The sequence below is a fragment of the Cebidichthys violaceus genome, unplaced genomic scaffold (genome assembly GCF_023349555.1).
Source record: "Cebidichthys violaceus isolate CVI_PGR_0920_01 unplaced genomic scaffold, fCebVio1.0.p SCAF_1, whole genome shotgun sequence".
NCBI classification, from domain to species: Eukaryota; Metazoa; Chordata; class Actinopteri; order Perciformes; family Stichaeidae; genus Cebidichthys; species Cebidichthys violaceus.
The window spans coordinates 14,104,560-14,127,164 of NW_027176262.1; the positions used below are offsets into that span (position 1 = coordinate 14,104,560).

The 22,605-nt window shown below is 43.3% G+C and overlaps 1 protein-coding gene across 5 annotated transcripts in view; it reads right to left on the bottom strand.

Moving 5' to 3' along the window:
• schip1 (schwannomin interacting protein 1) overlaps positions 1-22,605 on the bottom strand; it is a 202,603-nt gene that overhangs the window by 18,250 nt on the left and 161,748 nt on the right. For 2 of the 5 annotated variants that reach the window (XM_068711911.1, XM_068711919.1), the window contains exon 9: positions 16,523-17,308. In XM_068711911.1, the coding sequence (XP_068568012.1) occupies positions 16,523-17,308 (786 nt within the window). Of the gene's footprint in view, positions 1-3,289; positions 3,674-16,522; positions 17,309-19,024; positions 19,544-20,166; positions 20,675-22,605 lie in introns of those variants that run through there. The other 3 variants (XM_068711938.1, XM_068711928.1, XM_068711952.1) reach the window with 3 other exon arrangements.

The following is a 22,605-nucleotide window of genomic DNA, read 5'->3' on the forward strand; positions in this document are numbered from 1 at the left end:
GACTTTATCGTGTTGGCTCTGTTTTGTCTATCCTGATTAATTACTGTATGACCAGTTAAAGGAATAGTCCAAAGACATATTTGTTTCATACACAAATGAGATGAGAGGATTTACATTAATCCTATGTCCGTGCATAACTCCAGAGCTTGAGATGGGACCTGTTTAGATAGCTTAGCATAATGACTAGAGACACGGAAACAGCTAGATTGCTCAATCCAAAGTGAAAAAAATACCTTCACTATGGTACATTATGTTTGTTTAATCTTCACATAACAATTTGTGGTTTTAGGGGGAGCTACGTTTTGTAACTACTTCCTGGCAAACTAGACTAATTTATCATGCCAGTGATTATACAATTTGACTTTATTATCTGGCCTTATTGATCAATTCTGTCATTTTTGCATGTTCCATCAGTGGTATCTACTGTACTGCTAGTTCTCATTTATAATTCATGAGGCCACACCTCATATACTGTGACACCAACACCAGAGCTCTCCTTCACCCCTCTCCAATCACACATGAAAAACTGCATGAGCTTGAAGACAATATGCATAACATAAATACACATAGATTCAACGTTCAATCAGAGTTCCTGAGGCCTTGGCAAGCTGACAGTATTCCGAGATGACACACTGTGACCAAGCCGATAAATCTCCCCATCACCCTCCGACCTGCTGGTACTGCTGCTGACAGCAATACGGCACTGCGAGATTTATAGATTCACATGAAAATCTGAAAACAGGACGGTGTATTGAGGCCGCAGGTTCTAGTAAACACCCTTTACTTTTACATGCTTTTAACTCACTTGAGCAGTTAATAAAAAGAAGAGCAGCATCAGAATGTAGGTGACGGCTTCAGTAGGTGATTTGTTATTCTTGTGATTCAATGATGAGCATTTGTTTTGCTCTTTTGGGCCTTGGTTTAAATGGTTTAAATCGATAGATGGGTTTGGTAAACTACGGGTCAAATGGTCTCTTTATTGGTTCTCTTAGGGTCAGCTTGTGACTTCATTAGATAATGGTTTCTGACATTAAGTGATAGCTCACCACAGATATGGCGGGCAAACAGGGAAAGAAAGACTTTTCACTGCCGTCCTCTTGTCTTTTCTCTCCTCTTTGCCTTCAGCCAAAGACAAAAAGACGAGGACCACATCTTAATGAACGGAAAAAAAAACAATGACGCTGATAAACAAAACAGAGATCGCCCAAAGGCATGGACAGTCCCAGGAAACAAACAGAAATACAGGGACAACACCCTGCCTACTGACCTCTTTTTCCACTTAATCTGATTACTCCTTGTCCATTTTATCCCTTCATTAAACCCCTCACTCGTTCCATCTCCTCTATGATTCCTCTGTTTTTTCTCCCATCGTACTTTGCTTCTTTACATCCCTCTGTGTGTGTGTGTGTGTGTGTGTGTGAGTTATATGTGTGTGAGGGGCGCTGTCTGCCTGCTGGTTGCCAGGTTACCAGTCTAATTGAGGGGCCTCTGGAGAGTCACTGTTATCAGAGCCTAAGCCCTCCGTTCTGCTTACCACTCTCATTCTTTCTTTTTTTTCTGCTCCATCTCTCTTTTCTCGTGCATCCCTTGCATTGAAGCCATCTCAGCCTCCTCTTTCAATCCCGTCGTAGTCAATAAACATTTTTCTCCATCTAAATTTGAATTTCTTATAAACTGATGTCAATTATATTTCCATCCTCCCTATCGTGTATCATCTCAGTTGCCTCAGAAAGCTGTACGCCATTCTCATTTCTCTCGTTCTACCCACCTTTCCCTTCGTTTTTGCTCAGCCTACGTTGTCAATACTTCTTTTACTGTTTCATCTCTGCCTTTCATCAGCTTTCTCCACTAGCCCTTCGGCATCACTTTTCTCTGGTTATCTACCGCTCTTTCCTGAATCTTGCCATTATTCTGTCACTGCATCTAGCTTTTATCTACCAACAAACATGGCAGGAATTCCTTATCCTGTTACACAACTGATCCCTCACCCACACAAGAACAAATCTACTCTGCTGACATGCAAACACAAACAGCCAAAGAAGAACTTGCACCAAGATTAATACAAATGTTTTGTCAGATGATTTGAGTCTTTTTGAGATTTTCTAAGAGAAAAAAATTCCTAACCTGAGACCAAAGGGTAGTTTATTAATTCCCAAACCTAATATCAAGCAAGTAAGAGGATGCACACGGAGCTGACAAGAGATCAGCTTTTACAAACATTGATAACGCCAAAGAGGTGAGCACTTACACTTGTTAGCACACAGCTCAAAGTCCTCCAGCTAAGCTGAAACTGCAAGACTACAGGGAAAACTGCAATACATACTAGATCAATCACATTTTTCCAATCCATACACCAAAAACACTTAAACCCAACTCCATTTAAACCCAGAGGAAATGTTGAGGATAGAAATTTGGACCTTTCATGTTACTAAAACCAGGACCTACAAGGCCCATCTTCTCAATGACCCTCATCTTGCCTTCTCATCACTTCCTCTGCAGCTTTTAGTGCATCACTCCCTGCTTTGACACTTGCTTTTCCCCATCAAAGAAGCTCCATCTTTCCCCCTCAATGCCTCCCCCGGCACATTCAGCTCATGTCTTTTGCCTTTCATCTACCTCTCTGCTTGTTCCCACTCTCCATCTCCACTGCATTGCAGACTTTCTTCCCAAGCAGCAGAGCTGGTTATAGAAAAGCAGATGTACAGCTGTGATGCACTTGCTTTTCTTTAATCACGACTCCTTCATTCCTCGCTAGATAAAGTGGGACACTGCTGTCACATGTCCCACAAGAATCACACAGAATCATGAACATGCATGCACACATTAACACAACCCCTGCAAGCAACCATTCACATTTAAATTCCCTCTCTCACAATTGCACACACACAAAGTTCAGTCACGACACTATAAACTTGCATACCTCATGCCTCCTTGACATGGATTGATGAGGCTAGATGAAGAAGAGGTGGAGGGGAGGTAGGACATTATTCCCTTGAGTCAAGTGCTCCCTTAGCAACCAGCCAGCCATTAGATTCACAACACAATCACGTAACCACAAAAAACAGAGAAGTACTTCTACACAATGACTCACAAGTCCTACACATGTGCAACAATGTCGTAGTTTCAACGTGACATTCAAGGATTTAATATAAACTGAACTGAGGAGATAAAACACGATATTCATGCAATCAGCAGAGCTAATAAACAAAAAAATCAACATCAGCTTGTGTCTGTCAAAATGGAAATTAAATTAAATGAATACAAAGTTTCATGTAGGTCTGAGAACTACCTGGTAAGAACAATTTTCCTGGTGGACCATCTTTCACAGCATCCTAGAGCGGAGTTGGCTGAGCTGGTGGAACAGGAGCGGGACTGGGATATGTTTCCCAGCCCTGCAGTGGTATTCCAAAGGAGAGGATCCTACCAAGTCCTCGATCCAAACTAAAGAGATCAATTCTCCTGCTTGCCTGTCCTTCAGTTTGGTCTTCACCCTCTGCTTTCTGTCTATGTTTTCTGATCGTTTGTCTTTATGCTAGGAGAGAGGGACAGGGTCTGATCGCTGCTTCCCCAAAGCTAAAAGAGGGAGGGGAACGAGAGACTGGAGGAGGGGTGTGAGAACGGGAGAGAAAAAGAGGAAGGGAGGGGAGCAGGGAAAATCAGAGTGCACTCCCGGATGCCTTTCTCTGTCTGGTTCGGACTGAAAAGGGGGAGGAGCTGTTGGGCTGAGTGTATGCAGAGTCGGCTAGTGGGGAGTGGGGACGGTGGAAAAGAGAGGGAGGGTAAGGTTGGTGTGGGTCAGGGTTGGAATGTTTCATCTGGAGCAATGCCAGACAGAGAGAGAGAGGAAGAGAAGGGCAGAGGAGTGACTTTCTTCCTTAACCTTTCGCTTAATCCCTACCTGTGCTGCATAAACGGTCAACAAAGATAGGATGCTGCAATACTTAAGACTCAACCTGAACAGGGAAGGTTATCAAAGTCTTGTAATGTCAAGTACCAAAAGATGGCATTTAAAACATTTAGCCAGTTTTAACAGTTTTATTTAGGCAAAGATGTGCATCACTCACTGATCTGTTTGTGTCATCTTAGCCTCACAGTGTAAAAGTACACATAGTACGTGGGCGTTGCATGGTTTGTACATTTTCCCCTCATTCTGTCTGTCTCTTTGTTGGATTATAATCTCAAACAGCAGATGGCCGGTTTATAATCCACACGCAGGCCAACCTACTCAAATAATCTCTCTCTTCTCAATCTCTCCATCCATTCCTCTATCCTGACCTCTTCACATTACTGTAATAAACCTGTCTCTTTGTTTTCTGCTTTTCTTTCTTCTTGATCTCACTGCGATGTAAACATGTGTCATGCTTTGTGAGATTTTTGCACTGGGGCATCATCGCATCTTCTGTTTAAGTCAGTTTTATTTATACAGCCCAAAATTACAAATCAAATATTTTGTAGAACAGCCAGAAACAAAATGATATTCAATTTACAATAAAAATAACAATAACTACAATAACTTATTGTTCTGTTCAATCCAGAACTGTACAGCCGGGGAAGAGCTTTGCACAAGAATGTGGGGAGTATGATGCAATTAAATCATACATCTGTTTCAGCTTATATGTTTTACTTAGCAGGTTAGCAAGCTACACACACCTCCTTTTCTATCATCCCCTCTCTGGCCAGATCTCTCTATCTGATATTGATCTTTGGTGGGTGACGCTGCTTTTGCCGATAGGACCAATCTTAAGTTTAATGACCTGGAAGTGGATCGATGAGCTCCCCGCTCTGCTCTCTCTGCTGCACTTCACTGGCTCTGGTTTGGCCTGCTGTGTGGTGCCCATCTGGGGCAGACGGGAACAGTGCCCATCTTGTCACACTAACCTTGGATATAATCATCTGTGCATGACATTGACTGGTGATAAACTTGTTTTTCTTACAGTGAAAGCGACCAACTGGGCCTCATAAAAGCACTCATAAGCTTATGCTGAGTTTACAGGCATACAGTAAGTAGGGGAAAAACAAAGAAGCCAAGCGAGAAATAGTAGAGATTAAAAAGTGGCCGATGAAAGGAGTCAACATAGCAAGTCAAGGGATCCTAAATTCTTTTCTCCTATTCAATTCCTGTGTTTGTTTTCCACTATATTAGCCATTATAACTTGATATATTGATTTGGTAAAATAAGGGTTGTTGCTGTTAATCACTTTGGTTTCTGCCATCTAGAGACCAACAAATGCTTAAAGAAAATCATGATCTCAAGATCATTAAGTGGTGACTTGTAGTGACTTTTTGTTGGACAACACAGCTCAATCACATTTAACACAATGAAACTGCGGATCCCAAGAACAGTAATTTAATAGGGAGTTTCTTAAATTTGGTTGCAAGTATACACTTGAACAGGGTTTCTCTTAAGTTGTTTGTGTGATTTAAAAAAAGTGCTTGTGGGATCGCCCAACTGAACCCCCCCCCCACACACCATTCCTGAAACGGACAATCTTTATTGTCTTTACAGCTTCAGACGCATTAAAGCCTGATGCATCTCCCTTTTGAATACAAATGCTACTGATTTGTCTTTTTGATGTACGTGCAGACTGAAGCAAGTCCACGCATTTGCACATCTACACGCGGGGGAAAAAACAACAACTTTGATGTCCAACAACAGTGCTTTGATACAAGAAGCCACAGCAACCCCCTCTCTCTCCTCTATCACCATGACACCAGTCACTACCCCCCCCCACTGACCTTCACATGGTTGTCAAGGTTACAATCTGAGTCATAGCACAGGTGGAGACCGAGACAGCCCCTCTGTATCCACACCAAAAAAGGAAAAGAACGCCTGACACTATCCATACTGTATAAGGTCATGATTCTCAAGTGATGTGAGTATAATTATTTAGCCAGCTTAAATAGAACTAAAAATACAAAAAACTGATTAAATACGTGGCCTAAATAAGCACAAAGAAGATTCCGAACTAAGATTATTAACTGGAGACAGACAAACAGACTGCAGTTAGGCCTCCCACACACTGGCCACAATATTACATATCTTTCTGCTAAAATATAGCTGTATGTCGACTCTAATGCCAAACTTCGACAGTAGTATGTAATTTATTCCTGCATGGAGCAGGAAAATTGCTGCTGTGTGTGTCACTCTCGCTGTGAGGGTGTGTTGTAGTGTACATCGAGCACTGGAGCAGCTCGTCTCATCCTCGTTTTCCTCCTCTCATCCCACACATCAAAACAACACTCATGTGGGGCTCTGTGTGTTTAACTCTGCCGAGGGCATACTTATAGATGCAAACAGAAATAATGAATACCTAATCATAAGTCACTGATAACAGAGTGAATAACATGGTGGCTCTACTGTACTCTAACGGGATACAGAGAGAGATGGAAATGGTGCTGTGGGTGAACAGGGTTGGGTCATATTACTTTGAGACATAGTCAGTTACTGAATACAAGTTACAAGGCATTTCTTTGTATTCAGTAACATAATCTATTGGATTTACAAAAAAAATATATCTTTTGGATTACTTCAAAATCAAACATTTTGCACCCTCTACTAAAAAATGGATGCAAAAAATTTGAGTCCCACAAATATTCTTTTCTCAAAACATTTTCAATACAAACAAAATGCATTTAGCATATTCAGTATTTACAGTTTAAATATCACCCTTACAAACACCTGTACTGGCACAAACTATAGGTGTACTGTGCGTATTCTACAACATATGGGATGTTGTTTCTTTCGTGTAAGTTTATGTCGCCGCTGCTTTTTTTTAAATCAGAGGCCACTGGAGGACTTTGATCATGTAACGCAAGAGGAGCACTAATCAAAAAGTTCTTCTTCCTTTTTCATTAAATAAAGGAATAAAAAAAAAATTAAATTTTCCTTAAATCATTATCAAAAAATGTGTTATGTCACCATGAAGAAAACTGGCAACCTTAGAGGAGTAACTTACTTTGATATACAGGAGAACATATTCGGCATTTAGAATTGGTCAAATTAGTCTTGCTCTAGAAAAACATACCGCCATAAAATATCAACTGATTGCACATTTTTTTCAAATAAACTGGGCTGATTACTTTCTTTGTAGTCTAATTACATAATCCTGATTATATGTAATCTGTTACTGGTGTGCCCTGCAGGAAATAGAAAAAAACAAACAGGATTCTCAGTCAAGCTGTGACGCCTCCTCCCTTCATCTGACAAACAGCTCGCCCTCTCTCTTTTTAGCGTCCTTGCCATCTACCCCTTCTTCCTTTCTTCTCTGGCCTTTCGGTGTTGCTACATTTGCTTTCTTTTCACCACATTTCTTCCACAAATCTTCCTCTTTCTTCCCTCTCCTTCTCAGCAGGAGGAAGGTGAGCATAGATGCTTTTAGCGAGCTGACATTTTGTGCCAGTGTAAAAACAATGCATAGCAAAGCAGGTTGGCTCAGTGTGAGGGCCAGATTCTGGCGGTAATGAGCTCACTCTGACAGGGAGGAACTGATGTGGAAGGCCAGGGAGTGCATATATGTGTGTGTGTGTGTGTGTGTGTGTGTGTGTGTATGTGTGTGTGCTCAGTCTTATGATCCGCCACCAGAGGTTGTTCTAATGAGGACTGCATGTCTACATTTGGTGGTGGAAAGACTGAGCATGCTGTGACCACCACACTGCATTAATATTTGCTTCACCTTTTTAAATGCGTCACAACACATTTGTATACCAACTGAGGGAATGATTAACTGGCCACCAATTACACATGTGCAATGATACAGTTTATTACGAAAACAGAAGTAGTGAGTCACTGTGAATATTAAGCAGCTTAGACACAGCTTCTTGCTGTCATGACTACAGACTAAGAAAATGTGGAAAAAATTTACTTTGGTCCGGAGCTGAAACAAGTAATTGTTTATTCTACAGTTTAAATGAGTTGCCCACAAACAATTCATTATTGTTTTTTATAAAAAATGGTAAACATTCTTTTATTGATTCCAGATCTCAAATATGAAGATTTGCTGCTTTTAATGGTTCTTATATCATTATAAACGGAATATCTTTGGGCTTTAAACTTTTGGTTGGACTAAAGAAAATATTTGTAAAATTTGATTGTGAAATAATTATTAATTCATAATTATTTATTTAGGCATTTTTGCCTTTATTTGACAGGGGGGGTATGACATGCAACAAAGGTCCTATGACTGAAATCAATCCCGAAACGTAGCGGTTGTATGGCATGCGCTGTAACCACTCCAATCCACATGATAGTTAATTTAATATTTTTGGATTTTGGACTGTTGGTTGGACAAAACAAGCATCATGAATACGTCATCACAGGCTTTATTTATTATTATTTATTTTCTTACAATTTTCTGACATTTTACAGACTAATCATCATTAGCTGCAGCCCTACTTCAGCCTGATGGAATGATTATTCTTGTGTTATGAGAATGTGAGGTGATAAAAATGTGCTGTGCTCTACAGTAACAGATGAAGCTCTCTGCATGACCTGGCACAAATTCCCTCTCTTGCTCTCTCTCCCCCTGTCTGTTATGGACGGACACACACACACACACACACACACGCACGCACGCACGCACGCACACGCACACACGCACGCACACGCACACGCACACGCACACACACACACACACACACACACACACACACACACACACACACACACAGAAAGCTTATATAACAGTCAGAATTGTGAAGACAAAAATACTCTTGGTTCGTTGGGGTCTGTGTGGGTGTGCAGACGTGATTTAAACATGGCTTGTATTTTTAGCCCGTTATAAACACAGTAAGTTCACAACCCACATTTTTACCTCTCACAAGCACACACCCAAACACACACACACACACACACACACACACACACACACACACACACACACACACACACATAAAAACCCACACTCTGTAATTAGGAGCAGAGAAGACCAGTGCTTCATGTTTCACCTCCACCCAAAACGAGCAATCCACGCAAGCACACACATCACAAACACAGGCCAGTGTGTGCGTGTCTGACAAAACCCTTTATTCCTTCCAAAAAAGAGACAGGAGAGGTGATGGATAAGAGCTTAAAATCCTTCACTGCTGGGAAAACATAAACCCTCTTTCTCTCTTTCTCAATTTCCAGCTCTCACTCTGTTTTTGTTGCATTCTTGCAATAAACCTTGTTTTTTATCTCCTTCGGTCCCGTTCTCACTTCCGGCATGTGCGCCAGTGTGTGTGTGTGTGTGTGTGTGTGTGTGTATTTGGCTCTGCTCTGTAGTGACTGTGCAGAATGAGGACTGACACGAAGCTATAACATTAGAGGCCGTCTCCTCACTGCTACATAAATCCCCATTTCCTCCACAGCACGCTCTGCCACTCACAGCCTGTGCCCCTCTTTGATAGTTTTTATAGGGTGGAGAGGGGGACCCAGGCAGGGGGTGGTGGTATTCTCCTGCTGTATTTTGGCTGTGAGAGAACATTAGGCTATAATGCTTCCTGACAGCTTGAGGAAGAGGACAATTAGCAGGGAACAGGAGTGGGAATGGCAGTGAACAACAGGGGATGTCTGGAAGAAAGGGGGAAGGAGAGAAGAGAAAGAGAAGAAGGTAGAGATTGGCAACTGGGTAAAATGAGTTTTAGATGTGGTATGTTCCTAAGATGACTTCCATGCCAGACAGGATATAACCGGGTATAACACATGCTGACGAGGGGTTTGACTCTCAGGCCTTGGTGAATCATGGTTTGAGTGAATCAGAGGAAGGGTGTGTTTGTGTGAGTTCAATCAAGATGAACCAGACAAACAGGGGAGGAATGTGTAGCTGTAGGCTGTGCCTTTCCACCTAAAACACTGTTATTTTATCTCCAATCATAGCAGCATCTTTATCTGATTTACCCACAATGCAGCTGGCTTGCCTGATGACATGACTCTGAATCATCACACTAGTGTAGGTGAAATACTTAGTACCCTTCCACCTTAACAGACCACATAGTAAGCGTATCTGTCTTTGTCAGTTAATCTACACCTATAGCATCATATTATGTGTTTGTGTTTATTTACATGTGCAGATGAAGAAAAAATTATCAGGCAGCTGATTATTAAACTGTACTTTGACACCAGATAAGAGCAGTTTAGTACTCCTGCCGAGGCGGTCTATGACACTCAAACTTAATAACCTTTAGTATTTCTTGGGCGTTGTATTTTGTGAGCCAGCTGGTATATCTAAAGGTTTACATGAGCATGTGCAGGAGCGTACCCTATCTAGACAAAACATGGCATAGCAGACCGCCTGACTTGTCAAACCGACTTTCCTTTTCAACCACAGTTGAAGGCCATGGGCTCCTTAGCGATGAATACTCTTCAACATCAAACACTACTATATCATTGCTACCTGACACACAAAGCAGACAGTTGGCCATCTGGCACATTTGGCTGATTGAGCATGTTAAATCACTGACAGTGATAGAGCCAACTAATTGGCTGTTCAGCGGCGAACTGTTTTTACCAATTTGAAGGTGCTATGTGCGTTTGATTGGGATTGGGAGCATTTCTTTTCGACGGCTCGCAGCTAATGCGGCAAACAGTGCAAACTACGTAAAACGTGCTGACAGAGCTAACAGTGTTTACCTGAGGGGTAACATGAGGATGGGTGCTAGGCCGTATGAGAGCAGTGCAGAGCAAGGGCCATGAGCTAACCAGTGGGCCACGCTAACATACGCAAACATGCACTAAAAGCATTGCACGACTATGTCAACATAGCACAGAGAAGCTCGGATAACAACACACAGAGAGGGAGAGCAACTTCATTCTCTGCTCAGGTAGACATTACTCCACTATATATTTAGCTGATAGTTGCTTGTTGCTGTATTAATGCTCTGAATCTTTAAGGTAGTTTGTTCAAATCTTTTACTCCTCAAGCAGAGGAATACAATGCCAGCTGCACCGTCTTATCTGACTTATTCTCTATTTATACTCCAGGTGTATATAACAACACTCTCTAAACATATTTGTCTTGTCTTGTGTTTAGGAAGAGGTTTTGGATTTGACATGCTCCTTGTTTCCTCCATGCACGTGAATGTGCAGACTGTTTAAGCAGTCGCCAGTCAGTTCTGGTCTGTGGTGTGTGCAAGAGTAGCTTTTAACTGAAGACCTGAGGTGACATGAGGCATCCAGAGGCAACACAAACATTTTGATCAGTTGGCCTCTTTCATGTTATTTGAGCTTGGCTTAGTGTGTCAAAAACTTTTTCTGCACATCAAAGTAAAGGGACTTTCAAAGCAGGTGTACAGAATGAAGATTTGCGTATTTAAAACAGGATTCAAATACACATGAACTGCATATTTGTTGATAATCTTTCTTTGCCAGAAAGGGGAAAGAAATAGAGGGCTACCAAGAAGTAGAAACCCACATATGGTCAGAGTCCTTCCAGCATGAACCTGCTCTTTGTTAAAGGGTCACACAGAATGTTAGTTCTGAGGAAACTGAGATGCATTGACAGATGTGCAGCTGGCTCTACTTTATGTTCCATTCTCTACATATTTAACTTTTCTGTTTCATACAAACTCAAAAGACAACATGTTACAGCAAATTAATGTTCCCTATTATATAATTAAATCAGGAGTCTTTGTGTCAAACGATTGATCTAACTTTGAATCTGAACCAGCCCTGGTTTGACTACACATCACATGTACATTTACTGTTGAAAGGGTCTGACAAACCTGACAGAAAGCAGACTTCTACACATTTCATATTTTGCTTTACCTGAGTTAAGTGCCCGACTTGCTGTGAGGAATCCAAGGTTAAGCTGAGATAAAACACATTCCACTTATAAAAACAAGAAGAAGAAAAAACATCTACCCACAGCACCAGACTGTCAAGATACCATGAGAAAAAAAAGATATCCTTTGAATCAGTGAGGTGAGAGTGTGCATGTGCGTTTGTAGACTAACAGGAGACAAAAAACTGCCTGACTCTAAAGCAGAGCTGGTGAAGTCCGTGTGTGTAAGGAGAGTGTATGTGTGTGAGCTGCAATGTGCAGAGGGCCGGGCGTGTTTCAGCTGGTACCGGCACATACATGCACACACTCACTGACACACACACAATGAACTGTGGTTAAGCCTAGAGGGCTGGACCAGACACCAGAGCCTCAGAAGGCGCTCTCCACACCTGGCTAAAGCCCTGCCCCCCATCTCTGAAACCTCCTCCCGCTCCCTACCCATATATACGTCACTGACTATCTACTCCTCCAACTTTCCGCCCTTTCATGCTAGCTACCACCTTCATTCAAACCATACCTCTGACCCCACAAACCTTCTCTCACCTCCCTCTTCCTCCACAGGTTCTTTTTGATCCCATCAATCTGCTGCTCTCCATATTCAGACTTGCCTTCTTTGCTTTCCCATGCAAGATCAAACCTAAGTGTAACTACGTTGTACTCATTATCTGTGCCTATTTATTTCCAAAATAACTGCACTGACTTCTCAAACTCTCAAACTATTTCTTTCTTCTCCTATCCTCGCCCTCTCTGGCTCTACGTGGCACAGTTTGCGTACAGGGTGAAGGTAGTAGTTAGGTGGTTAGTGGAGGTCGGCCAGCACAGTTCAACTGCTGAACTTGTTCATAATCACAGAGAGCAGTGTATAGAGAGACAGAAACAGCCCAACCTCTCTCTGCCTTTGCTCTTTTCTCTAACCTCTTTTCTGGGGCAGAGCACTCCACAATTCCGGCCGGCTCTTGGCATTTTTTACTGTTTATACAGTGGCAGCACTTTCCAAATACAGAGGTGTTTATCAACCTTTTACATCCTCTGATAGCTGGAAAAACCAAAGAAATCATCACATCTGTCCTAACAGCAGAGATTATAAATTAAAAAGTTGCCAACATTTTTACAAGGCAGAAGTACTTATAGCAATCACGTCATATAAACTATGTGGCTTTATTGTGAGTCGTTTCTAATTACTTTAATTAAATAATCCCACATTGCATTTACATAAAGTTGGGAGGCTCGTAAAGACTAATTAAAAAATATAGTCAAAATTGATGCAGCAGTGGCCGTCAAATTTCCTAGTGAGTCTAAGTCCAAAAACAAGGATCCTTAAGTTCCCATAATGCAAGTTGACTTTTCCACACTCCATGTGTCCAGTCTTTTTTAACAAAAAAGTGTACATCATCTCTGACTTAAACCTCCTCCAGAGTTACAGAGGACAGTTTAACAGTTTTCATAGTCAATGGATCCAGATGTGTACAATTAGTGGATGGATATAGATCAGTGTGTATGTGTGTGTGTGTGTGTGTGTGTGTGAGAGATATATATTCGCTACATGTTTAAAGTAGGAGTGGTGCTGCAGGTCCCAGCACAGGCCCAATCTTTTTAACCACAGTTTGCACATGGGGTGTTTTTAAATTGTGTGAGTAAGTCTAGGTGTGTGCGCTCTGAGAGTGAAAAAGAAGTAGCCGGTAGGCATGGATTTAACACACAGGTAAATTCCTGAGTATAGATAGCAATAAATGTAGCCTGACCCCATCTCTGCCTTTTTCACCTCAAGACCGGCTCAGAAGAATAATATTATGGTTTGCCTTTCAGGGGTGCGGGGCTAAATGGAGAGTTAGGGGTAGTGTACTTGAGGTCCCTGTGGGCCACTCCCTGCCACGCGACTCCAGAGTTCATCAGAAATAAATTACAAACAGGCCAGCGTGCCCCTCATCCTCAGGAATCCCCCTGACCCCAAAGCCTGCAGGTGGACGTGGAAATTACAGAAGTCAGAAAGTACCACGCCCTAACTAAACTCACCAGCACCAATGTGACTGGTTCATTTGCACAAAAATGAAATAACATGCAGGATAAATGGCACAGATTAGCCAGTATTAATCTACAAGTAGATGAAACATGTCAGTGCATGATGAAAAACCAATGGCACTCTAGGTTTGTGTTTGAAAGTGAAATGCAAAGGAATAGTTTGACATTTGGCTTAATTGTAAAAGTGACAGGACTGGCACTGTAACGGCAGAACTTGTCCTGTTTGGCTTTTGGTTGGATTAAACAAAAATTATATAAATTGCTAATTATGGAGCTTTAGAGGTGCTGGTAGGTGGATTTTTTCACCTTTGGATATGTTTCCAGTCTTTATGCTACGCTAACTTACCAAACTGCTGGCTAGCTTTATAATACCATACATGGCAATCTTTTCATCTCACTTTTGGCAAGTTAGTGAATAAGCGCATTTAACAAAATGTCAAACTTTTCCTTTGAATGTAGCTAAATTAACTTTTCAAAGACCTACAAACTCTCCCATACTATGATTCAACAGGACAACCAGTTTGCAGGAAGAGGTCTAAATGCTAGTGACTGTATATGTTTATCCTATCTGTCTGGTTTAAAGTTCATTTGAACTGATCCATATTTTAACATGTTCTTATATACAATAAGTGTGTATGTGGTGTTCTGTAGTTACTGCATCTGACTGGAGACCAGCTAAACCCGTCTCCAGGCACATGGCTACCACTTCAGATTATTAGCTTTGAGCTTCACTGTGTCCCGTCTGTCTGAAAGCACAGATGCTTTTGAAGCTCTATTGAAGCGTGAATATCTCTGTCCCTCTGGACCCCAGCAACATCCCAGACAGACCCCTCCATACATGAACACACGCATCATCTCGCTAGTGGGTCCCGCCTGAGAGGATGTCTAAATATTTAACAACATTTTAAAAGCACCGGCCCACTTTTTCTTCCTGGGTGTCTGTTAAATCCTTCACATTTCAGAAGTAAGAAACTCAGATGCCCCCTGACATAAAAAGACACTGGGGGTTACTTATAGGAATGTCTCAGTTCCTAAATTATCTACTTTTGAGTTCTTGCTAGCAGGTTCACATAGGGTCAATACTAGCATTGTCCTCTTATACCACATGTGGAAGCTCAGAGATAGGACTAAACAAACCAAAAGGTCAAATTACACATCAGATATTCATTGATGGATTGAAGTAGCAACAGCCCACATGTGATTTTAAGAGTGGGATTGTCCAGGATATAAGCATGTGCCTCCAGTCTTCTCTGGTACAGTATATCTCTTCTGCTTCCAGTTTAGGAGGGATTACACGTCTAATTCTAATTTCTTATCTACTCAGGCCATCAAAAATGTGAGGCCTGGTTTTTGTCAGGATTGTTTTGGTTTTTTTTAAACTTGTAATCGGAGAGACAGCTGGAGCTGTGGCACTTTATCAGCATCAGGACCAGGCTATCAGCCACACCAGGCCTAGTGTGTGTGAGACGTCACATGTGGTAAAGAGCATGTCTGTGAATGGGTGCGTTTGTGTGTGTGTGTGTGTGTGCAGAAGATAGTGGCTGCATGTGGAGACAGAGGCTCTCTTTCAAGAGATTTTCTTCCAACCATCAATTATATCACAGCCCACTGCCTAGGGAGAGCGACACACAGAGTGAGAGAGAGAGAGAGAGAGAGAGAGAGAGAGAGAGAGAGAGAGAGAGAGAGAGAGAGAGAGCAGATTTTCCCCAGACTAAAGCGAGCCAGGAGGTGACCTTCTCATTTAAGATGGACAGCAGCAGGTAATGAACATTGACGCAAACACATAAGCCATGTGACGCCGAACTGCCTGGTCCTAAAGATACCATCTTCCTGTCCTTTCCTCCCTCTTTCCTTCCTCTCATCCCCCACTTCTCTCGCTGCATTCCTGACATGCCTTAGGGAGACAGAGGGGGCCTCCAGGACAGACAAACAAAGACACACAACACACACAACACACTCACAAAGGCACTGGCTGCAGCCATTGTCTGTGTGCACTGAGGAAAAGGTCTTGGTGCTTGCATACCAAAAGAGAGCACGAATCCCCATTTCTCAAACACACATTTGCCCTCACTTTAGTTTGAGGCAGTGACACAAGAGCTAAGTGTCTGCACTGAAACTGTGGCTGCTGTAAACTATTTTCTCCTGCTCCTCCCTACACATTTTTAAAGCTACACCCTCTTGGACCCACAGACCGACAATAAACCATAAAACTCTGGCTGGGACTGCGATTTAAAGTGTGATGTCATGAGATTGTATGTGAATCATAACAGCCTTTAGTGTTGGAGCTGCTGGTGTGGCATGAAAGGCCTGCAGCAGCTCTCTGTAGAATGTCAATGCAACACTGACCTCTTCTGGTAGAAAAACCATATAACCACAACCACCAATTTTTAAAAAATTAGATTTAACAGTTACAAGACTGAAAGGTCAGCAACAAATATTTGCTGTAGTAATTATCTGTCCAAAGTCATTAAATAATAACAGTTACTGCTTGCACTGTTGAATCAGTGTACATATGTAGCCCAGAGTTCCACGGTGGTCAGGTTAATAGCTGGACTACATAGTTTAGCGCTTAGCCGACTAATCCCTAACCCAATGTCTCCAGGGTCCATATGACACGTAAAAATGTTGGATTACAGATGCCCACCAGAGCATGGGAAAACTCTGTGTGAGATGATAACCTTTGACACACACACAAGCAGAAAAACCCACAAGAACATAAAGAAACAACAAAATCCTTAGACACTTACCGAGGTGTAGTTGGTCTTGCCCATGTTGTGGTTCTGGTTGTGGTTGAGGTTCTGGTTCTCCTGCTCTCTGCACTGCAGCCCAGCCAGGTGTCTCTCCAAGGCTGCCCAGTCCATGGTGGGCAGAGGCTCCTCCTCTACACCCTCCTCCTCTTTGTATCCCCCCATCCGTCCCCCAGTCCCTCCACTGCCTCCTCTGCCTCCACCACCACCAGCACCTCCGCCAGTGCTGCGGCTCCCCCTGCCTTGACTGGAGCTACGGTGGCGGGGCTTGGGAGTCCCTGGGCCCTCCTGTGGTGCACCGGGGGAATGGAGCTGGTGGCTCCTGGGCAAAATCAAATTGCCGTTCTGTTTCAGTTCCTCAGGGACGGCTGCAACTGAGGTGGCAGTGTGTCCGCCAGAGGCCGGAAGGGGTGGGACGGTCTTCACATCCTGGAATTCTTCAGCGAGGCTGCGACTGTTCACTGCCTTCCTATAGCCTTCGCCAAGGCCGTCAACCCCCACAAGGCCTCCTCCGCCTTCCTCTTGACCAGGAGGCTGTGGAGAGGTGTAGTCTTCTCCATACTCACTCTCCCACTCCTCTATCACCTTCTTCTTATACTCTTGGTAGTCCTCGTCCTCCTCATAGTCCTCTAAGGTGACCAGGTCTAGAGAGGGAGAGGATTTGTAGTCCTCCAAAGTGGCCAGGTCAAGACAAGGGGAGCAAGGTGTAACCTTGTTGGAGTTGGACTCTGAGCTGGAGCGACTGGAGGCATCGCTCCCCAGGTCCATGCCATCCTCCCGGTAATCCTGCAATGACAAAGGAACAGAGATAAAGAGTGAAACAGAGGAAAAGCATGTGCAAAGAACGAGAGTTTAAAATAGAGAAAGAAAAGAGAGGAAAGGAGGAAAGAGACAAGGAAAATGAGAAGAAATATAGATCTATATTCGTAATTTGGTGTTTTGAGACCAACTACAAAGCACTTCCTGTCCCGCAGGAACTTCCTCTCTGTACAGAATTTTGCAGTCACGGTCTCTCTTGGACTTGTTGTCTAGTCGTCTGCTAAACAACTGTACTGCTCCAAAGCTTCTCAGTCTTACGTGACTATGCCAACTGATCCTACATTCCTCTGGCGAATGTGTACATGTGTGTGTGTGGGCTTGTGCAATACCTGACACACACAACGAACGTGGAGTCCGTGTGGCTGGATGTGTCAGAATGATATCCCACCACCCACTGCTACATCTGCAGCACCACAGTTAACAAAACATGGGTGTTGTGAGGGGTGAGAGCATGTGACACTGACATGTCAATACATACCAAACTGTGACACGGACAGATGAGTCCAGAGTTGTTGTCTAACCTTGACTGTGTTGCTCCCGCAGAGAGCCCCAATCACCAGCTCGCTGATTAGTTCACAGCTAATGAAAACGTCCACGTTGTTTACAACCCTCCACAAATCTACACCTGACCTGAGCCTTCTCTTGCGGAGTTATCAGTCTTTTCTCCACAGGAGCGCATTATCGTAGTGCCTCACACCACTTTTAAAAGTTAATGAAAAGCAAGGAGCTGCAAAATTTCTCTCAGGGCAAAGAGAAATTAACGACATATTCCTACGTGATCCACATTCTGACTTGTTCTGGAAAAGGAATTCATTATGAAGACTGCTAATTGCTGGTTCAGAGGACTTACAGTGGTTTTGCACCAGACTCAAGAGGGAAAAACTGCCATCCATACTACAATATTATCCTAATTATAATAAGCTTTCTCGAGTTACTGTATGGCCACTAAACCACACCTGTGCCAGCTGTTGACGTCAAAGCACAATGCAGAAAATATCTATGTTGGGTAAAGCACTGAGCAAAAGACTCAGCAACTTGGAGACTAGATACACAAATTGCTGATGTGGTGTAGAGACCTAAGCCACTCTATGATGAGGAGTTTGCATTTCTCCATAAAAAGTCTAACAGGGATAAAGATTGCGCTAGCTGCACAAATGGGGCCACAAAAGCCATGTTTTGCCTTGGAAAGGTGTCGTTAGACAGAACTATTTTCAATGCTATTCGAACAGCCTCGGTAACATATTGAATTGCCACTGGGGTGTTGGGACCTCCAGGGTGTTCAGAGGCAGAGTTGAAAGTCAGTATTAATAACCCACCCAGGAATTAGACCAGTACCAGGATGTTTGATTACTGTTCTGCTTGTTGTCCCTCAGTCTAGACAGTAATAACATGCAGAATACCATATTCTCTTCCTGGACATCATTTCCAACAAGATGTGGGGTTTTTTTTACCATGAAAAACTCCAGGAGCACCAGTAGGTCTACAACTGAAAGGGGATCGAGGACTTAAGGGCACACAACATTACCAGCCTACTTATGGCCTAATGCTCTGATATCGCTTAGACGTGGTATTTTACAACAAAACGCCCCGCTCACGATTATGCACATTGTGGTATAAACATTATTATGGATCATACAATAGACCTGTATCAATGTATCAGTACAGCGGAGAAACAACCCTTACCGATGTGCTCATCAAACGCGCTGGATCACCACACGGTCACCAGTCCCCGTGGTGTGTGAACCAGCCTGTCATCTTGGCTTTGTCACCCTGTATAAGTGCTTTTAAAACCCGGATTCAGGAAACGGGTGGAGTTTTCCTCTCCAAGTATCGGACAAGCGCTGAGTAGAAGCAGAGTATCAGCGCTTCGAACGCGTTTCAAATCTCGGTCACCGATCCTTTTTTTTTGTCTTCTTGAAGTGTTATCCCGATTTGTGCGGCAGCAAAACAGCGCTTGGTTCCCAGCTATTATCGCGTCAATACATGATGGTCACATGAGTCCGATTAAAATAATGTAGGCCTAATCATTTAAAGTGTGTCTGTGAGAGAGGGCGCGAGCGAGAGAGAGAGATAAAAAGACAGCGAGAGAGAGCGAGAGAGATAAAAAGAGAGCGAGAGAGAGCGAGAGAGAGAGAGAGATAAAAAGAGAGCGAGAGAGAGCGAGAGAGAGAGAGAGAGAGAGAGGAGCGGTAAAGCTGATCCGCTGTGGGATTAACCGAAGCGCAGGCAGACCGTACAGGCTGGATTTGGCCACGAAATACATGCAAATTGACAGCTGCACCGGTCCCCACCCCGCAAACCGGGCGGGTGTCTAGGGGGCGTTTCATTTATGTCACAGACTACCCTCACAACTCTGCCCGTCGTTCTCTAGGTGGTGGCATCATCGCATATACGCCCAGTCTTTGCGTGCGTCGAGCGTATGTACTCCAAGTGGCATTGCTGCACGCATGACAGTTGCATGATACAGGCTATCGTGTATTTTAAGGGTTGACATTTGACTGGAAATACACATTGTTATAATAATTTGGATAACACGCGCGCGTTTCTTCAATTTTGTCATTCATAGGCTACTCATATGATGTAATGTTCCCAAAAAGTCCCAGGAGGAACGTGATATCCCCCCGGCAACAGCGGTGACAGAAACGCCTATATCCCACTATCGCACGGAGAATGACACCCACTACAGCTGTGACCAGACTGACACCCAACCCCCCCTCGATACGCTATTATCGGGCCAAGATTAAAGTCACCGGTTAAAAGCTACCCTACGAGCTAAAAGTAGCCTGGATGCAACATCAGCGCCATTTAAACGAACCGATACTCACTGTCATCATCTTTGCAGCTTCCCCGTCGCGTCTCAAGACATTGTAAAGTGTGAATCCCAGCTGTTAGACAACGGTGGTGGTGCTCACTTGTTTCCCAGCAGCTTTATTTTAAGGGCGGGTGTTGGTGGGGCTGGCTTCGGTGGAGAAATGACAGAGAGCCGGTGGCTCATTCAGTACAGTCATCGCTCTGAGTGTGTAGCCTGTCCACAGAGGAAGACAACCGGAGTCTTGGGTCCTGCCTGTCCTGATTGGACAAAATACCGCAGATGTCTTAAAATCCCAGCAGGTCAACGCCGCTTCTTTTCCTCCCCTCCCCGGCGCACGCAGAGAGATGTCCAGCCAGTCCAGACTGCACGCGCGCTCTCGCTCCCACCACGTCAACTGGAAAAATAAATAGGCTCTGGGTAAAGTGCGTCCCCTTATGTTGTGGGCAAGTTTCAGAGCTTTTTCACACAACCAGGGGGCTTGTATCACTCAGTTATTACCTAAGAAGCGAGACTTACAACTAAGCGCAAAACAAGCACGCTGCTGCTCCCTGGCTGGCACAGGCTCTGTGTTTGTAGAGGCTCTCTCTCTCTATAATAAAACCCGTCTCTCTGTCGCAGCACGCAGCTCTGAGAAGAAAGTGACGACAGAACACAACTAAAGCCCAACCTTCTGCACCCACTGACCTTGCAAAGAGAGGGAGTGAGAGAAATAGAGAGGAAAACTATATAGTTGATTTAGTAAACATACTTCTGGTGTTGTGAATTTAGAATGTTTCAAAATCGATTTTCTATCACATAAAAAAAAAACTTGAGAGATCCTTGTTGTTGTATCCATTTTGCCTCACATATAAAAAATGGCTATACTTTTCATCAGAGTTTGGTACACCTGTATAATGCAATCCAATGCAACATCCCTGCAATACATCCAGCCATATTGTTACGGTTATAATGCTCGGTTTGGATTGAGATGGTGTCACTCATATAACGCCGTGGAGTCCCCACTGCAAGTGTTCACAGAGGCAGGTTACATTTATAGGTAAGCACAATCTACTCAGTGTAATAATAAAAATACCGCTTTTTATTGTACCAAATAAAAACTTTCTGCAGCACAAAGTGCACCTACACATCAAATATCACATATTGCTTGGAGACTTCCATATTAGATTAATAGAGCTGCATAAGTCCCCAACAGTGCATGAGGAGCTCACAATCTATACACCATTAAAGGTTAACTTCAACACCACTGGCATTCTGCCTATATCCAGCCGATACTTTCTAGAGCTTTGTAATTGAGTTTGGCAGAATATCAAACCTCACTAATTCAGCCCAGTACAACCACCACAAACTACAGCTTTGGAAAATGACCATTATAAACCCATCTCGACACTTTAGCAAAAAAAGAGAGAGAACATTATTAACTTCATAAAGAACGGATTAGTCAGTCTGCAGAAAATTCTTTAGTTAATTAGCAGATTTGTTGCCAATATATTGTAAATGTTAATGCATTTTTGCATTGCTCTTGCTTGAAAAAAAAGTAACTGGAGTATGAGTTAAGTTAACACACACACGCACACACACACACACACACACACACACACACACACACACACACACACACACACACAGATGGCAGCTGCAGAGTCAGAACTGAAGAGGGGTTAACACCAACATGGCATGATATCTTCATGTTGCATTCTGTTTCCTCTTGCAACAGCTGGTAATTTACATATTTCAAAATGGAGATCTAGTTAAATGTTAGTGACAAACGAATCTCATCCACAGTAGGAGTAAAACATACTCCAAAGCATTTGTATGATTAAAAAGTGGATCTGCGTCTCTTGAGTGGTAAGCCAAACATTTGGAAATACAAAAGTGCCGCGTTGCGCTTCAAGTGACGTCGTTGGGAATCGTTCTCCGCTCTGCGAGGCCGCCCCGGCTCAGCCTAGTTTGTAGTCGTTTGAGGGATGGGAGCCGTTTTCAGATATTGTGCGTTGATTGTATAAAAGCAGCACAAAGGACAAACCAGTCCATGTAATAACAGAGCTGTACTTCAAAGACCCCTGGCTGAGCCTCTCCCTACACTACAGTAGGGAGAGCACTAGTGGGGATCTCCCCAAAGAGAAGACAGCAGGAGTCCAGCCTATTGCTGCTACTCTCACCCCCCGCCGCCACTGCTTTCAACTCTCTTATCAGCCCTACCACTCCTCCCCTCTGCTTTTTCTCCCCAATTCCCCAAACATTAATCGGTCATAGTGAAGAAAAGTGAAGACTTGTACTGAATGCCTTTAAGGAGCATAAGCTACTTTTGGGGGTTTTATCTTGGAGAGAAAGGGAGGACTTTAAGTTCATATGCTCACCAGGCAATTAACTGATCATTAACTTGTCAACAGGAGGCCAATATTGTTTATGGCACTCTTGCACACATACATACATACACACACGCACACACACA